General features: G+C 39.9%; 2 protein-coding genes across 2 annotated transcripts in view; both read right to left on the reverse strand.

Annotated features, from left to right (window-relative positions):
• The window catches only part of LOC146304807 (gamma-aminobutyric acid receptor subunit gamma-3-like), a 144,147-nt gene extending 136,425 nt beyond the window's left edge, over nt 1-7,722 (reverse strand). The window contains exons 1-2 of the mRNA XM_084713805.1: nt 6,929-7,722; nt 5,586-5,737 (exon numbers count right to left, since the gene is read on the reverse strand). Of these exons, the coding sequence (XP_084569931.1) occupies nt 5,586-5,737; nt 6,929-6,984 (208 nt within the window). The 5' untranslated portion in view covers nt 6,985-7,722. The remainder of the gene's footprint in view (nt 1-5,585; nt 5,738-6,928) is intronic.
• Nucleotides 7,723-14,855: 7,133 nt separating this feature from the next.
• The window catches only part of LOC146304809 (gamma-aminobutyric acid receptor subunit alpha-5-like), a 31,228-nt gene continuing 25,665 nt past the window's right edge, over nt 14,856-20,418 (reverse strand). Inside the window, exons 8-10 of the mRNA XM_084713708.1 lie at nt 18,953-19,105; nt 18,485-18,696; nt 14,856-16,101 (exon numbers count right to left, since the gene is read on the reverse strand). Of these exons, the coding sequence (XP_084569834.1) occupies nt 15,802-16,101; nt 18,485-18,696; nt 18,953-19,105 (665 nt within the window). The 3' untranslated portion in view covers nt 14,856-15,801. The remainder of the gene's footprint in view (nt 16,102-18,484; nt 18,697-18,952; nt 19,106-20,418) is intronic.

The following is a 20,418-nucleotide window of genomic DNA, read 5'->3' on the forward strand; positions in this document are numbered from 1 at the left end:
CACCCTTGTCCAAATTTAAAAAGGTGGGAAAAACTTCAAAATTTAAAACTAACAGTGCCTACTAATAACATAGGTATAAAATATGCTGCTATAATTAACTTTGTTTTAAAATGGATTTTTATTTATTTAAATTTTTTGGCCAGATTTCCATCACCTCCATCACATTTTTACAAAAAACATGATTTAGTCAGGCAGAAAAATGGTTAGCTATGCTCTAAGTGTATTTTGATTTGCATTAAGAGGACTCATCAACTTTAAAAAATAAAATGCTGTGAAATGAAAACCTTTTATCAACTCTGTAACACATCAGCTCCATCAGATTTTCCATCAGATTTGATGGTGCTGATGTCTACATTTTAGGTTAGTAAAAAATATAATCACTCAGAGGTTAGAGTTTGATCTTTTAAAATATATTTTCCAGCATAATTGAAGAGTAAAATTCAAAACCGCCTCAAGTGGTTTTGTCCCAGTTCTTGAAAATGAGTGAATCCTTCAGGAAATGAATGAATGAATGAATGAATGAAAGGACAGGAAATGAAGTCATACAGTGATAGTGCTGCTGGCCTGCTGAGAACAAAATGTTTTGTTTTCCCTAGGACCCCAAAGCTGTGAAGTCCAATCCAGCTGACAAACAGGGACACAACTCAACAAAAACAAACAAAGTCAGGAAATAAACATTGAATTAACTTTGCTTTTCAGGAACAGAATATGTACCAGTCATGTCTGCAGCATCGACAGTAACTCTGCTTAAACACAGCATCTCCTGCAAAACTCTAACTGCAAAATCCACAAGTTTTTTCCTCCTGACTCAGACTCCAGCGACCTCTCGCCACCAGCTGGCAACAATAACGCCAACGTTGCAATGCGATCTGATGCCAAGGTAAAGCTGCCGCCTTTCTCCTCCAGTGACCATAAAATTTGGCGCACGAGACCCAGTTTATTACATTTAAATTCACTCTGATGAACCTTTAAACCTCTGAGTAACTCACATTAGTAACATGAAAACATTCAAAATGTAACATATTAAAATTAAGAGGTTTATTAAACCAAGAGCAAGTATATACAATTATTAAAAATGACATATAACTGTTAATTTACCTTTATAGACCAATAATAATCAGCAACAAATACATGACCAGCTGCATGATTCACTCTTTTCCCTTCTGAGTTAAGTATAGGGCTGCAACTAATGATTATTTTCATTATTGATTAATCTGTCAGTTATTTTCTTGACTAATCGATTAGCTGTTTGGTCCATAAAAAGGCAGAAAATGGTGATCACCATTTCCCAAAGTTTTGATCTAAATTCAAAGATACTCACTTTACTGCCATAGGGCACTAAAAAACAGAAAATATTCAGATTTGAGGAACTGAAATCGAGTTGGTGACTATTATTATTAATAGTTGATTAATAATAGTTGCAGCTTTAGTTAAGTACTCTACTCAACTTTACCTAACTATCAGTAAAGTTACTGCAAATGTGAATTTAAGGTAGGTAACTGCAGCATGTTCAAGTGCAATTTCAGTAAAAAACAAAAAAAAACTGCACTATGATTTTTTTAACTAAACGCACTTATAACACCTGAAACACACGAACCTGACCAGTGCTACTCACCCTCCTAAGCAGTTTTCCTTCATGCTTGTCCCTCCAAAAAGCGGCCCCAGTGGAAAAAACGTCTCCTCACTCTGGTCCCCTGCAGTCATGAGGACAAGTGTCCTCGTCCCTCGTCGCCAGAGGTGCAGCTGGGCTTTAACCCGGTCACCCAGCGCGCTATCTGGTTTCCTCACGTCGCGTCCTCACGCTAAAAACTCACGCTAAAATTTTGAACACTGAATTAAACTCAAAATTACTCAACTCCTTGTGTCTTCTAACATAAAAATTACTCAAACAAACGTACCAATATATCAATATAAATCTCGTAGACGGATATCGGAGGCTATCGGCGGAGTAACGGTTGAGGACTAATCACCTGCTCTCCTACACCTGTGCGCCGGGCACGCGACTGTTCGTGTCCCTGCCTACTGACCAATCAGAAACCGAGGAACTTCACGTTGCTTCATTACTGACTAATAAGAGACTGAAAAAAATACAGCAGTTTAATTTGAGAAAGTCACAGCTAGGTTTAACACCTCACCATGTGCAAACATTGTACCTCGCAAACAAACTTGCTATGGTGCGTTCACAGCCGTGGTAAATTTCATTACTCTTAAGGGAATAGACGTTCAAACACAATATCACCCTGTCTGCTGTACAGATAAAAACAAGGAAGTTGCCGAGGATTTTGTGAACAAAATAACCCAGGGGTATACACGTGGTATATTTGTGGTGTTGCTCCAGAATAATTTTTTTGTCTGCTGCTTGGGTGGACCTTTCTTGCATGCAAATTACATTAATAATAGCTATAAATGCATATACCTAAATCCTACCAAACCGACCCCAGGTCAGCACACATCACATGCATACCTACATAAGGGTGAAGGGGCTGGTTAGCTAGCCAACATTGCAACAACTATAAACATTAACCCAGTACTCAGTCCCAGGGATTAATAGAGGCTTGCATACAAACCAATTGGTCTATCTCACAATCAATAAACATATTAACCGCCCTGGTCACACTAGCAGATTCAGAAGGGGGGGCTAGGCTGTTGCCCCCCTTGGTGCCCCCGAGTTCAAAAAACGCAACACAAGTGCCCTCTTGGATGGCCCTATGGTAAATGAAACATGATAAAGAGCCCTCTAGGATGCCCTTCAAGTGGACAAAACACAATGAAGTGCCCTCACAGTGAGTGGCAAGACAGGAAAATGTGCCCTCTCTGGTGCTTTCCACTGGAGTAAACTTGATGCAGTGCTACATAGGCTGCAATATAGTTGTTGTACTAGTCTAACCAGTTCACCAGTCCCGACTGACCCTGTCAAACTTGCTTGTATCCATTGATGTGTGTTGTCAAAAGGATCCAAGCAACACACTTTTGATTATGGTTTATAAACTATGATGCTGCACAATATAACAACTATATTTAATGCTCTACCAGCTGCTCTGCATTTGCACTCTGCGTGTGAATCTTTCCCCGGCTTCAAAGCTGGTCTCCAGAAACCTGGGGGTCAATTTTGATTCCCAGTCAGGAAATATCTTAGGTGACTTATTCAGTCCTGTTCATTTCACTCCATTCAAAACTGCCTCTGTAGGTCAGCACAGTAGGCATCGCCAGGACCACATTTTGGCATGGTGACACACACACACAAGGTGAAAACAACATCCTGTCAAGGCTGGTAAAAATGGCCAAATTGCATTCCCTGTTATCTTTCCAACAGCTTGAACGAATCACCCACTATTTTTTTGGTTTGAGTCTATTGTTGTACAGTCTAAAATGGGTTCAAATAATCATCTGCACAATGACAAACAATGACTCCCCAGTGTTCTCATATTACCCCAGTGCTTGCTTAAATGTAGGACTTAATGTGTGACACAATTTCACGATGTATCAGTGAGCTGCTGATCCCTTGCAGGCTCACTGGGCCTCTCAGGTCAGCAGAACAAAGAACTTCTACTTGTGCCCCACTTAAACTTAAAGACTCAGAGTGACCGAGCTTCTTCTGTCCTGACTACTAAGGAAACTCAATCAGCAAACACAATCTGCAAAACCAATTTATTCTTAAAGGAAATTTTCTATTACTTCTATATAATTTTTTGCTTTTGTTTGTTGTATTTATCTTTGTTGTCTTAGTTTGTCATACATTGTTAATAAAAGAAATATTTCTGTGGTTTGGACTGTGAAAAATTCTAAAGCATGTTTCCCACCTCTTTAAAAGACAAACAATTAATGGAGAAAATGATCAGTTGCAGCTGTAGTTCATGATGATCATACTGTAGAGACTGAAGCCACATTCAAGCGCCTTGCATTTTTCAGTAAACAGACAATGTTGCTAACAAGCAGCAGCCTGAGGTCATGATTATAAACTCATGCTGTGCAGCCAAACGTTGTTCAAACATACAGACTCATTCTTCTAAAGTGTCCAAAGACAATAAATATTCTTGCATCTATTGTAAGGACGTATGAAATTGTGGAAAATCCCCCAAGCTCTCTTTCTACCTGTTCCCTCTACCTGGATGGAAAATTCCCGGCCACTCCTACCTGCCTTCACCTTCCTGGATGGGTGGAGCCCAGAGGCTATAAAGCAGCCAGGCCACATGTGACCATCCTCTTTTCCCCTGCAGAACAATGGAGCATGTGGATGTCTCAGCCTGTTGAAATGTTTGAACTGCGTACCTGATATGTGAGTTACTTGATTTAAATGCATTTAAATGACTTTAGTTGATGACAATTCAGTTTTCTGTGATGTATGTTTCTAGATTCTTAGGTTTATTGGATTCATATTTGAAGTCAAATAATCTTTTGGATTATTAATTGTGTTAAAGAGAAATTATGTGTAGTTTAATATTGTTTACTCCTTTTCTTTCTGTTGTCAGATGAAACCAGTTCAAATCACTTCAAACAACCTTACAATAAAAGATTCAAGCGGAACCTCCTGTATGTGCTCATCTGTCCTCACCGACACAGCATTGAGTTGATGTAACTCCTTAAACCAGTTCAGCCTAAACCCTAAATATTCTTCAGAAATGTTGGAAAAACACACGCAGAACGTATCCATGTGAGCAATCCCAGGTGTGACTCTTTCACTCTGTGTAAACGCCACAAAGCGTCAGTGTAGATCTGGATCAATCTGGTACACAGATAACACATAGACTTTGAACAGCCTTGAAAACAACAACACCCATCATGCATGTAGTTTCAGCACCATGGACGGCTCCATCCCAACAGCCAACAAGTAACAATCGGCACTCGGCACAAGCAGCACTGAACACACAAAGGCTGGGTTGCATTTTTAAAGCTGCTTAAATCATGGTTTAACTTTAAATTTTGTTGCAGCAATCCTTAAAACTACCTTATAATGAAGAAAGATTAGATTTAAACCTCTTTAAACCTCTGTTTAGTTTTTACTCTAAATAAAGGTTAAATTTAATTCTGTTGCACCAAAACTTTTAAATACAATTTAAAGTGTGATGTACTATTTACTTTAAACTTGTGGAGGTTTAACTTTTAAAATGGCTGGCTGGTTGAATTCTTTAGAGAAAGTTAAGGGTCAGACTCGACCCAATTGAGATTTATGAAGCGTCTCTTGTTTCTTTAACTCCAGTTGCTGCCAGCCAGTCTCTTTTTCCTCAGTGTCCTGTTGTCTTTTATTTAATCTTCTATTATTTGGCCATATTGTTCAATTAATTCAGCCACTAAGTTTTTCTCAAAGGACAAAAAAAAATAGAGCAATCATGAGGAGGCTAACATGGCTAACTTTTTAGCTAACTAGCAAACAGTGTACCATTTTGTTCACTTTTTAGCTAGCTAGGAAATAGTTTAATGTTTTGTTCACTTTTTTGCCAGCTGACAAATTATAGTATGTTTATTTATATTGATTATTTCTTGAGAACTAATCTGAGAATAAATTAATATTTGTTGGCAAAACCCAGTCTAATAAGTTTTCAGGCCATTCCACAGGTTTTAAATTTATCAATATGACACATTCTTACCTCCAATGTCCGGTCGCAGCGTCTTGTCATATTCCTTGAGCAAATTGTTAAGTATAAGTGTAGCGTCCTCCTGGTGCGACCGGGGAACCAGCATTTGATTGACAGTGGTATCGTGGTGATCTTCATAGTCGCCGTATTCCAGTAGATCAGAACTGCGGGGAGGTGGAGGGGGGTTGTTAATCATGTTAATAAACACAATTATCCTGAAAAACTTAGCATATCAAGATTTGGTTGGTCTAGTCCAAATAGTCTGAGAGAAATGCAAAGTGTTGCAACTGTCCCCAGTCTCCCCTACATAAAATGCTGACTACAAAGCTAATAAATAAAAGCAATATACATTATATTCTGGTTTAAAGGAAACTTTTCATGTACAGTTATGAAGTGATATAGCTAGCCAGTATCAGACTGATGTATCTGTGTGGCTCCAGTCTGCTTATACATAAATACATCATTTAAATCGGTGGTACTTGACCTTTAAGAGTCACAACCTCTCGGATAAATCAGATTGGTGTTTTTGAGTGTTTGTCCCTTAAGTTGAATGTCTATAAGGGCCTGGTGTCGCTGAAAGCTGCTTCCTGGGTCTCATTCTGTGCTGCTTGCCACAATACATGTGTATATATATATTTTAAATTCTTCACAATTATCTGGCAACCCCAAGAAATTATCTCACGACCCCCACTGATTAAAGATTGTCAGACCCTAGACTCTGGGTTTGGGCACAGCAGTAAATGGTTGCTGTGGTTTTTGTCTATGGGAGTGTGTGTCTGTGCATGTATTATTCGTCTTGTGGGGACAATCTGTTTCACACACATTGTGGAGACTTGCCTTCCTTATGGGGACAAGTCCTCATGGGGTAAAACATCACATTTTAGGAGGAAGACTGTCATTTGTGTGTGGACATGTACTGTTCATGTTGTGTGGACATAAATGTGATTACACACTCAGATTGTGGGGAGACAGAAAGCCAGTCCTCATCATGTAAATCATTGGATTTGAGGGTGAAGACTTGGGTTAGGGTTAGGCAAGTCGTGGTTATGGGTGCGATTAGGGTTAGTGTCCAGAAGATGAATGCAAGTCAATGTGATGTCCTCTGAAGTGATGGAAACACGGCAGTGTGTGTGTCTGCGTGCGTTTTGTGTGAATGTGCGCGCGCGCGGGGAAAGCCCTTGGAAAAAACAGAAACACTACACGCATTATGAGCCAGACTCATTCACACAAAATGCGCAGTTGCTATTATCACCCGCAACAGTCACACGTGAACTTTTGCAGCTTCACAGAAAACAAACACCTCTCAGCTGTTGATCATGCAAATGAAAATAGAAAAGGTGCAGGATCAGACTCACCGAGCGCCTTGAACAAGCAGAAGTGTGCAGAGGATGACCACAAACTTGATTGTCATTTTCCCATGCGCGGATCACCTCTGATCACAGAAACTGCTGGATGGAGACGCTGCGCCGCCGCTGCTGCTGCTCCTGCCGCCGCTTCTGCCGCTGCTGCGATAAAGTGCCAGTCCAGTACAGTAGGTGTGCGACCATCAATCCGCGCTCTGAACTTCCTCATCCGCCCACACACTTTCTCCTGCGTGGCATCTGCGACCACCGGCGGTCTCCCCCCCCTCTCCTCTCCAAGCTCCTCGCAGGGCTTCCTCCGGGACGCACCCCGACGATCAATCAATGTGATCAAGAGTCGAATGATCCGGCAGCAGCAGCGCCCTCCTCTCCTCCCTCTCTAATGCCTGTGTGTGTGGGCAACAGAGTGGTTGGGTGACGCTGTCTGCTGCTGCTGCTGATGATGATGGTGGTGGTGGTGGTGGTGGTGGTGAACCTTAGGAGATGAGCATCTTGCGTGACTCATACAGAGCGCACAGGCACCATACAGTACCTGGATCATCACAATGGCATGACATTATCTGAATGAAACCTCTTTAATATTCATGAGCTTTTCTGCATATTTAAAAATCCATATCAGCGAGGACATGTTTCTGGATCTATTCCAGCTAAGACCAGTGGTTTTCAAACTGAGGCCCAGGGGCAAACAGGGGTCCATGAGTGGGTTGAAGAAGGTCCCCGGCTCTGTTACAAAAAAAAGTTAAGAAAACGCAAAATTTCTAGGCAACTACTTGAAATAATGGCTACTCCAACAGTAACACTTACAATGCAGAGTCCTCCTTTGAAATTTATATTCTGGCCCATAACTTGTGTCATCGTTTGCAGGTTTCACATTAATTGGAGCTCAAATGTTTGCAGAATGAGTGGGTGTCTGGTTATGAGTGGTAACAAATCAATAACAATCTTTTAGAAGCAGTAGATGTTTATAAAGGTTAAATTGGACAAAATGTTAATGGAGTTTGGCAGGCAGTGACTGAATTCAAACTCCAGAGTATTTTTGGAGCAGTGGGCTTTTGTTTTCAGGATAATGAACTTAACTTTACATTGAGAGACACTCAACGGTTATAAATATGATTAGCTTATAGTGTAGGAATTTACAGTTTTGTACTCGTCTTGCACAGCCTCAGCTTCCGCGAGTCTGTCAGGAGGAAGCAACTGGCTTCAACCATAGATTGTATATTAAATAAGCAATACAGTCTGTGGCCCCAACTCAGTATTCGGACTGCAGTGCTTATTTTTGGGCACACAGTTGTTACATATAGCTCCATTAAGTTTTGATAAAGTTTGTGGGATAATTTGTTGAGATAATTCACTATTATTCTTTAGGTAAAAATACAGTTTTGGGGTTTCTAAAACTGAAAGATTCAGGTTTATTTAATGAAGATGAGTAAATTATTTCAACAAAATATCATAGGTCAGCAAAACTTTGAGAGTTGAGTTTGATTCAAAAACTCGAAAGTCTAGTGAAGGCACTGGCCTTGAAATGATGACTTTTATCAACCTGATTTTTGTTTTACAGTGTAGAAGATTTTAACTTTTATCATATTTTTTTTTAATGTTGGATCCTAGTTTGATTATGTTTGTCACAGCACAGATTTTGTACAGAGTTCCTCAAAGTCTTAATGAGGTATAATGGAGAGAATTTTGAAAATGGTTCAATTGTGCACCAAATTTGTGTAATAAATGGTCTCAAACCCAAAACTGCTGCAGAACTTACATGAGTAGACACATAAAGAAAACCCTGACATGAAAAAATTTGGATCTTCTAAATTAGCCAGTTAGCAAAGTTTGGTTAAACAGTTGCAGAAACAGGAGGTAGATTTGGATTTATTTTTTTTTAACCTCTCTAAACTCGATCCTCTCATGAATACTTTGTCCATGTTTTCAATTTTACACTCTGCTGCATAAAACAGTATCAAATATGAGCATAACGGCATAAAAACAGTGGGATATCAGTTGACTTGATTTTTGTTTATATTGATGTTTGCTGTTTCGCTGATCATGATCATCACTGGAGGTTTTTTACACACCCGTTTACACACCACAGAGGCACAGCGAGCTCTCCTTCGCACTCAGAATAAGTCATTTCTGAATAGGCGCACAAACTCAGTAGGGCAGCCTGCAACTTGTTGTGAGGCTTTTTTCATCCACACAACAGCAGCAGCAGCAGCAGCAGCAGCAGCAGAGGCTCACTGAGTGCAAGAGGAGAGGCTTCACTGCCCCCTGGTGGCTGAACATGTGAGAAGAAACCAGAGGCAGGAATATTTGATTGGCACTGCAGTGCTGCTGCAGCTGGATAATAAACCTCCTGACCAGCACCAACTCCATAAACAATTTCTGACAATTAATGCTGATACTTGACTAGAAACTCACATGCAGATGTAATCTGTTAGACTGATGGTTATATTACATATAATTATCCATACTCAGATTCTTCACCTAAGTAGAAGTGGTACAAAATACCCATTCAGTCCTTAATTCAAAGACTATAGAGGTATTATCAATTAAATGTTCTTAAATTATCAAAATAAAAGTCTCTGCAGTAGAATGAGCCTGACTGATTTATATTTTTTTAATTAATTAATCTGCTTATTATCTTCACACTGATCGATTCATTGTTTAGTTTAAAAAATATTAAAAAAAAAAATATGAAAATGCTCACCACAGTTTACCAGAGGTTCAAGTGACGTCTTCAAATTGCTCCTTTTGTCCAACCAGCAGCCCAAAAGCAGCAAGTCCTCACGTTTCAGAAACTGGAACCAGCAAATGTTTGACAATTCTGCTTGAAAAATGAAACAATTGATTATTATAACAGTTAGCAACTAATTTTCTTTAATTGGAAAAGATCTCTGCACTTGATCCACTGCAAAAATATAAAACAAACAAATAAAATCCAAAGCATCCTCTGCACTTTATGCATTGCCTCTTGCATTGCCTGCCTGCTAAATGAAATTGTAAACTGTAAAATTGCTAAGAGCTTACAGACATCTGATACATGACAAGTGGCCCCAACTAGAAACTGTTTTTTTTTTTTTTTTCTGCATGGTCAGTGAGGCTGGGAACCAGCGCTTGACCGGAAATCTGGCATGTCAGACATTTACCGTTTTCCCATTTTCTAATTTTTAATCCTATCGAGTAGAGAGCGAGTGAGTACACTGGTCTACTTACTCTGATCCACAGCACTCAGTAGGGCAGATGTGATATGATTTTTATGTATAACCTTAATTTGAAATATGAATAGAAACTGCAGCTGTTAAACGAATAAAGTGGAGTAAGAAGTGCAATATTTCTCTCTGAAATGCAGCTGAGAATATGTACAAGGTTACATAAAATACCTAAAATTGTACATTAGCGTAGTAGATTCCCCCACTGACTATATCCACTCCTTATTACCCCATAAAATTGATGTCTTGCCTTGAAAAGTGAGCTTTTCCCCATCTTATGAATGATAATGTGCTTGTTATCATTCTAAGATAAAATCTAAGAAGTGAAAGTACTCTCATCTATAAAAAGCTGGTCACTCACTGTTCATCAAAGAGATGAAAATAATCACAGTCTTAGATAATGCCTCTGAGTGACATTCAGCGTCAGAACTGAAGTTGATTTACATCAGTGTTCTCTGGAGAGAGTCATGACAGCAGTGCTTTCACAAAAGCAGAGGAAAGACAGAGAAAAAGATTTTTCACAGATGTGTGATCACTGGAATTGGAGCAGACAGACGCTATATGCATCAAACTATTGACAAAAAGAAGTTAAATATCAATATGGACTCAATACAATGAAGAACTCTAGTCAGAGGGGAATTCTCGTGGCCATATATAAGCTAGCATGCATTTTTCTTTGTTTAATAATGATGTGTGAATGCCATCTTTGTTCATCCTTTTTATTCGATTGTTTGAAGTATAATACATAAAACAAATACAGTACATAAAACAAAGAATGAAGAACACAAATACTTTGTTAAGCTCAGCTATAGCTACAATGGCTTTGCTGCATTTTTGCAAAATTTAAGCAAAGGTCTCGGTTTGATGTTTCCTCCAACAACAACAACAAAAAAAATAAATTAAAAGTTCTTTATTGAGGCTCAAAAACAAGAGAAACTTCATGCACGTGTGATTCAGACTAGACAACTGTTGCTATGGTAGCCCCGCATAAGTCTCTTTACTGCTGCATGTGCATTACATTCCCCAGTCGAGAGACCCAGAGTTCAAAACTTCCGTCTGCTTCACAGCCCATGAGCTCGCTTTGGATAAAGCACATATAATCAATCCTAAATTTGTCCCGAACACGCACCAGCCACAGCTGTCCAGACACCACAGAGAGAAAAACAAGCAGTTTGTCATCGGCTGGGCCAGTCGGGGGCTTAAATTGGAGCGAAGCGCTTTGCTGTAAGGGGCCCCCCTGAACGGGTGAGAGGAACTTAAGCGGAACTAAATCCCTTTTCTAACAGATGTATGGCAGATGAGTCTGTCACAGTGGCTGAAGGAAGGAGGGAAGGAGGGGCAAGGGAGACGAGACGGATGGATGGATGGATGGATGGATGGATTTATGTCTACCAAGTTATATGTAATGATAATATTTAGTATATCATGGGGTTTTTATGGGGAGTCTTTACTTACTTTACTTTTACATTGTTATCTACAGCAGAATAATGTTTAAGTTTTAACATGATGCTAAGATGCTGGTGGTTAGCAGGTTTAATGCTAACATTTGTTAATTAGTGCGAAATTAGCACAAAAAGCACAGCTAATATTTTTAAGCACAAGTGCCAAGGGCTACCGAGCCCCCAAATTTGGTGGCCAAAGTTCTGGTTCTTCTGTAAGTATCGTGTTAGCAGCTCGAGTAGGCTTAGTAAACCCATACTTAAGTATTGGTAGCTAGTTGCTGCTGCTTTTGTATGTTGAGCTAAAAGGCATGAAGGAATCAAAATGTTTGTGGAACTGTGACACATGAATGTTTGTATCAAATCTGATGGCAATCCATGCAATAATGGAGATATTTCAGTCTGGAACAAGACAGCAGACAGACCGACTGGCGGAGAGACATTACCATCCATTGAGAAAATAATGGAGGCAAACACACTTACACGATGAGGGACCAAAATGCTTATTACAGTTTCATTTCCTTTGGTAAAGTAACTAAAAATAAGGCTTGGCCAGCTCAACGGAGCAGCACTGTAGCAGTTCAGAACAAACAAATGATCCTAAACTTTGTGAAGGACTCGACTGCTGCAGGTATGATCAGAAACAAAAGGGACATACGTGGTCACATGTGTGTCTGCATATAGGCAGCAGAGTCAGACACAAACAGGGAGAGGAGGAACGCATACAGAGGTTGCAGGTTGTTACTGGAGAAAGGGATGTCTGCTCTGTTCATCCGGACTTGCTGCCATGGCGAGCCCAGATGGACAGATGTATAGATTGCCTTTCAACTGCATGTCATCGGACTTCCTTTTACACGGCTGCTGTGCTTTAACAAGCACCGAAACGTGGTCTTGGCTTTGCTGATAGACACCCACCAAGCTTTTGACAGATAGCAACACGTTAGATTTACATAAAAATTCAGCTTCCACATCAACCCAAACCAGCACAAAAACACTATCATGGCACAAAAATTCAAAATAAAAGCGCTGACATCGTGACGATATTTACCGTAGGTCCCAATTTCACAAAGCAAAGCAGGTACAGTAGCAGCTGATGTCATCTTTATTTATGATTTTTTTTAACCAACATCTATTCAGCGCCAAAAAGTTATCAGGCACAATGCTCCCAGCAGCAGGTGACAGAGTGAACCGCACTGTTTAAAATCCAGGAGATTAAAGGGACAGTGGCTCTGAAGCAACGCTTCCGCTGGGAGCACGGCCCCTTTTGTTCCTGAGTATGTGTCACCATATTCCAACCAGTCACACATGTTGTGCTATGGTGGGCTCCGGACAAAATGCCTTAACGTGTGCTCATTGCTTCCAGTTTAATGAAGTCAATGTGGAAAGAAAGAAAATAAATTAGATTCAAGATTCAGTTCAAGTCCAAGTTTGATCAGCTCTTCTACAAGCAATTAGAAGAAATTTCACACATGTGCACAAAAAAGTTATCAGACAAAAACATACTCTTAATAAATTGAAAGTCAACATTCGACTTTGGCTTTTTTTTTTTTAGGGTTTAAAACTTAAACATGAAACAAACACTGTTTCGTTTCAAAGCAAGGAGTTAAAACTAAGTTTATTTACATGATTCCTTTGTGAGACTTGGCCTAATTTCCCAAAATCTACGTAACTTAAAGGCTTCATCATTTAAAAATGGCAAAATTTTGCGGCAAAACCAATTAATTCCAATTAAAGTGGAATTACACTTGAGCTACATACTAGGGTGTACTAGTAAGTAAAACCGTGCAAATTTTGCATGAAGTTCAACTTTGGTAAAGTTTGATGTGTGAATTTGACCAATGAGGGTGCTGAACTTTGAGGGAGAGTCCAAAATAAGAGAAATCTGCCGAAGCTCATCAGCTTCATTTCACCTTTCACTTTTAATTATCCTCCTCTGTCAGAGTACAAACTTCTCCACAAAAGAGACATGATCTACAGACGGTTGTGAGACAGGAATCGACGGTACAAATACGTCTTTTCAACATAAAATGTGTGCCTGTTAGCAAGCAAGCTAACAAGCTTGCTGACTGACAGCTAGCAAGATAGGAGAGCTTTTCTCCCCATCGTCAATCAAAGTCAATTATGAGGAAAGTGCCATTGGCAGGAAAATGGCACAGTATAGAGAAAATAGAAGCAGGTCAGCTATTGTAACTGACAAGTGCGAGCTGGCCCATTAGCAAGTAAACTAACAAGTTTACAAAGTGACAGCTGGCAAGTTAGGAACGCCTTTCCCCTTCTTCAATAAAAGTCATGAGAACAAAACACCACTGGGGAAAAATGACTTGCGAAACGTTCTGGGGAGACCAGGCATTTACAGTAAGTTTGCTATTTCAGGGAAATTTTTGGCCATTTTCCTGAAATAGGACTTAACAATTTGTCTGACACAATTTTACTACAACACAGAAAAAGAATGTGATGTTATCTTTCTTTCTTTTTTAGAATCTGAGTGAACCAAGAGGCTTTTCACACCTGACAGTCCAAAGCAAGGTTCAAGGTTCTGATCCTGTTAGTTTGTCTGTAGTTTTTCCTTTTTATGGTTCTGACAACAGCCTGTCAGAACTTCCTGTATTTGGTCCAAAAGTCCCAACCAAAAAAAAAAAAGCTGCCATACAAGAAACAAAAAGAACGACTGTTTGATTTGATCTGTACTCAGTTTTGGTTTCGGTTGGACCAAGATTTGGCTGTTTGATCCGTATCATGGTCTGCAGGATGTTTCACACCTGTAATTTTGGTTTGGATCAAACTGAAAAGTCTGAAGAGATTGATTGGTCAGTCTTGATTTACCCAGAATTCATGGCAAATTAGTCCAATTTAGGATGGAAAAAGCTTGAGAAGCGGATGAATTTCGACATCTATTTCAAGTCTGGCTATTAGTTTGATTGACGCCACAGTCAGAGTCTATCTTTGTGAAACTGGCCCATCAAGCTGGTCGTGGTGATTCTTGCCGGCAGTAAATACGGGTTTGCACCCCGGTCATCTCACTAAATGACAGTCTCCAAACTCTCAGCATCAGTGCTGATTTGTATGTGACACACTCTGCGTTTTGAGCACCAGCCTCTCAACTGTGAATATTAGTTTCCTCGCTGAGTGACCCACGCTCAAAATTCAGTCGAAGCACATTCACCCAATCCCAAATTTGTCCTCAACACGCCATCCCCAGCTGTCCAGTCACCCAGCATAAGTGGGCCAAAGAAGTTTGCTGAATATTCTTGTCAGCAAGCCGCCTTAAATGTCAACGTTTTAATTTTTTATGAATGAAGAGGAGTCTCTTCATTTAAAAATTCAGGAAACCCTTGAGATGATAATCTGCCTGAATACATTCCTTCACCTTCAGGTAGCATTCAGGTCTCTTTTTTTTGTCGTTTTCCATTGAGACTCCCTCTGCTAATGCTTTTGGGAAACCAGGCCTGCAGCAGAAGGTTTTGAATCTTCAAGTAAAGATGTACAAAGAGACACACAAACACCTACTGCAATAGGAGAAAGAAAATGGCGAAGGTTTTTTTTTTTTAAAAAAGACATAAAACTAAATTATTAATGCACTTGCAGCATTAATCTTGAGATGTTTCTTCCACACAGTGTGGAATTAGGTACATTTTTAATAAATCTTTCAAATGCATGTTATATTGCAGGGTTTTTTTTTGTTTCATAGCATAAGCTCAGTGTATTTCAAGCCTTCATGATAAGAATATGAAGCAAAATTGCTCAAAATGCTGTGTTAGTTTAATTTAAAACCCATCCTTGAGTAGTAGCGATGAAGTGCGCTCCCATACTTTAAGCAGTGATTGACATATACATGGTCGGTAGTCAAGAGAAAGAGAGGAGTCCGAGGTTTCCTTTTTGAGGAGAGCGTCATGCAAACTGCAGCAGGAAAGATGAGAAAGAAGCAAAGCACCCACGCTCTCGTCGACATACAGTAGTCTTAAAAGCAGTGTCTTTGTGATTGAGCAGTTTTTTTAGGCCATGAAAATTAGGAAAGGGATTCTGTTGCAGCCTTGCATCCATTCAAAAGTGCTTGAATTAGATAGTTGAGTATAGTTTTTGTTCTTCAAGCGCAGATATTTGTTTTTAAATTTATTTGTCAAGGGCAGACCCCCTTCTTTTAGTCCACCCGCTCTTAAATTAGGCTTCCTCCCTTACACAAACTCTGTCTCAGAAAAAAACAAAAAAAAGGAGAAAGAAAGTGAGATTACGTTGAGGTGACCACACCTTTCACCACCGGTTCTCTGTTAAGGTACGTGGCCCAGTAGACGAGGTTGAAGGTTCCAAAGAGGACGGGAAACACTATCCGCGACATCTTGTCGATCTTGCTTACGCTGTTGTAGGTCTTCTTGGGGTCCACCATCTTGGTCTCGGATGCCCGCAGCTGCACCGACGTCGTGTTGGAGATGGTGGAGATGGACACGTCCTTGGTGAGGTTGGGGGTGTAGTTGACACCCGCCGAGCAAACGTTGTTGGGCTTTTTGGACAGCACCATGGGGTCTCGTTTCTGCAGTGGGGACAGATTACAGTGAGCAGTGAGTGAGATGTCATTTGCTCTGCTGTCAGCAATGATTTTGGCCTCAGATAATCAATGCATTTCATTATGTCGGAAATGATTTGTGATTTTACTGAGGTGAAGTATTTCTGGCAAATCGGTCTGGTAAAATGCAGAGGCGCTGTGTTATTAAATTGAATTTGGTTACAGTTTGATTTTTATTTATGATGACTGCAATATGCAGGTTTGTTTTAATGAAGCTGTTAACAGATGCATGATCTCACTGCTAGCAACTGGTATAATTAGGCCTGGGTGATAAAATAATAGTGATATGTATGGACAAGAGACACTTCATCGATAGCAATAAGAAAATTGTAAAATTATGCTCTGACTCATAAACAGCCTGTAATATCCCTTGATAATGGAGCAGGTGTGTTGTTTTGATGCACAATCAACATGTGACACAACAGAAACAGTTAGAAAATACAAAATAAATTATAACATTTAATAAAAATCTTCATAAAATCATAGCAGTCAGTTTCTAATGTGTATCAGGGTGATATAATTCATCTGGTGGTTCAATTAAACTGTTTTTCTCCTGTTTGTATGAAAATAGGTAACTGGAAATATTCAATTCTTGATAGACTGAAATTAAACATTTTATCTCAACACATTTTTCAGCTACATTGCCCAGCCCCAGGTCTAATAATCAGTGCTTTCAATATCCTGAAGACTCATTATGTAATTTATGTGGTCTAGTACAAAAATCCTCTTCACAGAGTTCAGTGCAATTCACACATCTAAAGCATGTTATCGTACCTCATTTGAGAATACCGCCTTAATGTTATGCATGGACACTAAAGTGGTTTCTTCAAGAAACAGTTTCATGGTTTGGGAAATATTTTCACTCTCATGCCAACAGTTAGACAAGAAGATTGATACCACTCTCATATCTGTATGCTAATTATGGCCTCTTTTCCATACACATGTGCTGGCTTGATGTGGTGCGTTAGCCCATCACAGCGGGGATTTGCATCTCCATCAGAACAGGGCTACCCACTTGAAACTGTGTCTTTTTAACTGAAGACAATCTTAACTCAAGTGGAGCATCTGTGAAACAACGGAAAAAGACGTTTCATTTCCCATATATTACAGTAACTTAACATGTTTCCTATACATTTGAAAGCAATCATAAAACAGTTAAATGAAGTGTGAAAGTGAAAAAAGCGACACAGGAGAGACACTAAACTTCAAACCACACATTCAGTCAGAAGCTACAAAAGTACTGAGAACTGAACGCACATAAGACGTCACTGCTACCTGCTTGGAGGCGTGTTGAGCGCACTTTGGGCAATCTTGGGCATGACTCAGCACAGCAATGAAAAAGCTAGAAAAAAAAGAGCTAGAGGACAGCTAGCTTAGCTTAGCACAAACATGTAAATGGGGAGACAGATGAATCTGCCGATGTACTTTGCTGTGGAACAGATTTCTGGCGATGGGGAAGAAGCCTGAGAACCTGTTCCCAACCACATAATACAAAAACATTTACTTTGAGAAACAAATGACACAAGTGCCTTCACAATGAAAAAAAAAATGCACAGTAATAATAATCAAAGAACGTCTCTTTAATTATGATAAAAACAAGCATCTAGCTCACTCAAATTAGCTTCAAGAATGCTTGAAATCACCCTCAATCAGAAAAGTGTTTCAAAGAGTTTCAAACAGATTGGCTGATAATATCTGCTAAAATGAGATCTGCAGAAAGTCAAGAGAGGATCTTAATGTCCTGGCTGTGCAATTCTTTACCTTACTTCGGGTGGGAATTCAATGCACCACACTCTTCATAATTATTATTTAGGAGCTAGTCCCCACGTCCCGCACAACAGGTGATCTGTTGATCCTCCAATCAACATTTCAATTGAGCTAAAATGAGACAGACTAAAATGAATTGGGAAAAGTGAAATGACAGCAGGTAGCAAGCATAGAGTGACTGCTATAACTATTAATCAGCAAGGCGTTAACTGTGTCCAAAGGTAAAAAAATATGCCAGCACTTCTTAGAGAACCGTCTCCAGGCTGCTGCTGCATATTTAGCATCCAGACATGTATGCTAAATATAGTGGTATCATGGGTATATTGCTCAAAATGTCAAACTATTCCTTTTAAGGGATTTAAGACACGATGCTAAATGTACTGCTGTGGACAGAACAGAATACTTTCACAGACAGCCTTTTCTGATGGGAAACCAACATTATAATTTGACCAATAAAACAGTGGCTTCCTGTCAGAAAAGACTGTGTGATGGAAAGGTAAAGTGGTGAAAATATTCTAAATACAGCTTACACTTACATATAAGGTATTTTGCACCTAAATATGTAATATAATACAAGCTGTACCTTAGGGTGCTGTGCTTCCAGCGCCTTCTTGCCATCCCAGGCCCAGCTCCTCTTGGTGAAGTAGTTCACCGTGGCGAATTCGATGAGGGCAGAGAAGACGAAAGCGTAGCAGACGGCAATGAACCAATCCATGGCTGTGGCATAGGCCACTTTAGGGAGTGAGTTCCTGGCGCTGATGCTGAGGGTGGTCATGGTCAGCACGGTGGTCACCCCTGGGTGCAAACAAAGGCCGCGACAAGTTTAAATTGAGTTTTTACAGGCCAGCTGGAAGCAAGTAACAGCCTTCCCCTCACTCAACAAAAGGTGGGCGCTTTAATAACTCTTAACTGCCAGCTACTGCAGTGCCTGCTGCTCGGTGGGCAGCTGTTATTATTCTCCCTTGTGTGGATGTGCATGACAGAAATATTACCCAGATAAATAAAACGTAAAGAAAAAAAAGTAAATGAGCAAATAAGCAGCTTCACTCACCAAAGACGGTCCTTGCAGGAACCGATTCTCTGTTTAGCCAAAACGACACCTGGGACAGGATTACAGTCATGAAACAGGGCATATACGTCTGGATGACAAAATATCCAATCTTCCTCTTCAGGTAGAAGTGGGCCATCATCACTGTATACTGTCCTGAGGGGCGAGAGAGAAATAAAAAGGATATAAAGTTAGATAGGGACAATAAACAAGGTCAGTGGTTAGATGTCTCTTAATGATGGAGACCTCTGCTTTAAAGGGATAGTTTGAATTATATGAAGTGGGGTTATATGAGGTAGTTATCAGTGGTCAGTGTATTACCTACAGTAGATGGTGGTCGACGCCCCGAGTTTGGAGAAGCAAAGAGGAGTACTAGTATAGGAAGCTAAGCAATTTACTGCTCCACAATTTTAGATAATAAACAATAAACGATTTGCAAAAATGTGAAGAAAGTTCAGAAAGTTCCCTCTTCCTCTGGGGACCCTCTACGACCCACTCGAGGACCCCCGTTGGCCCCTTTACCCCAGTTTGAAGGCCACTGTTTTAGTCACCTCAAAAAAATCCTTATAAGTTTACGTGCACAATATATTTAAGACATTTTCACTGCTTTGTCTTGCCTCCAGACAGCTTCTTTTTGACAGGAAACTGCCGTTATGTAAGCCAGCTTGTCGAAATCAAGTCATTTTAGCTCACAGAACGTGTGAGTTTCTGATATTCGGCTCTATTGATTTTTTTGTGATGGTTTTTTTTTTTTAAGAGGCTAGAATATCTTCTGCTGCTGACCCTGTCCACACCAGTACATTGCTTGGCTTCTCTGCTGGCGCTCCTGCTGCTTCTTCAAACTGCAGACCGCCACCTGCTGTGAGTAACATACTGACTATCGATAAGTACCTCATACAACCCCACTTCAAATAATCCAAACTATCCTTTCAAGCTGAGCCACCCAGGGTAAAGACTGTTGCACATAGTGGAATTATTAATACGAGATTTGACCTCCTTACAGCATAATCTGACTGACTAAATTACTTTTTATGACCAAAAACTTGTCAGTATCTAAAATTGCCTAAATGGAGTTCAATTATTGGATAAAACTGGCAAAAATTATTCAAAAAGTAGCCATAAACTCCTCTAACGCTTCTCCCCCAACAAATATATCTCCTCTCCTTGCTGTATTGAAATAATTAGAGGTGGTGGAAACTGCAGAATGGAAAATGAGTTAAAAAATGAAGCTGGGATAAAGAGATTTCATATTCAGTTGCACAAGATGGCGAAAATGAACCTGACTTCAAATCCATTATTAAACTGAAAAATGAGAGCAAGCGGCGTTAATTATTGCGAGGACATGACAATAGATTATTATGCGGTGGTTAATGTCTGGGATTCGACAACGGGGCCGATGACAGTTCGAGGTAAATCCAGAGACAGAGACAGAAAGAGAGGGGACACAATATTCAGTTAAACAAGCAAAG

The sequence above is a fragment of the Lutjanus erythropterus genome, chromosome 24, assembly GCF_056507025.1.
Source record: "Lutjanus erythropterus isolate fLutEry1 chromosome 24, fLutEry1.hap2, whole genome shotgun sequence".
NCBI classification, from domain to species: domain Eukaryota; kingdom Metazoa; phylum Chordata; class Actinopteri; order Lutjaniformes; family Lutjanidae; genus Lutjanus; species Lutjanus erythropterus.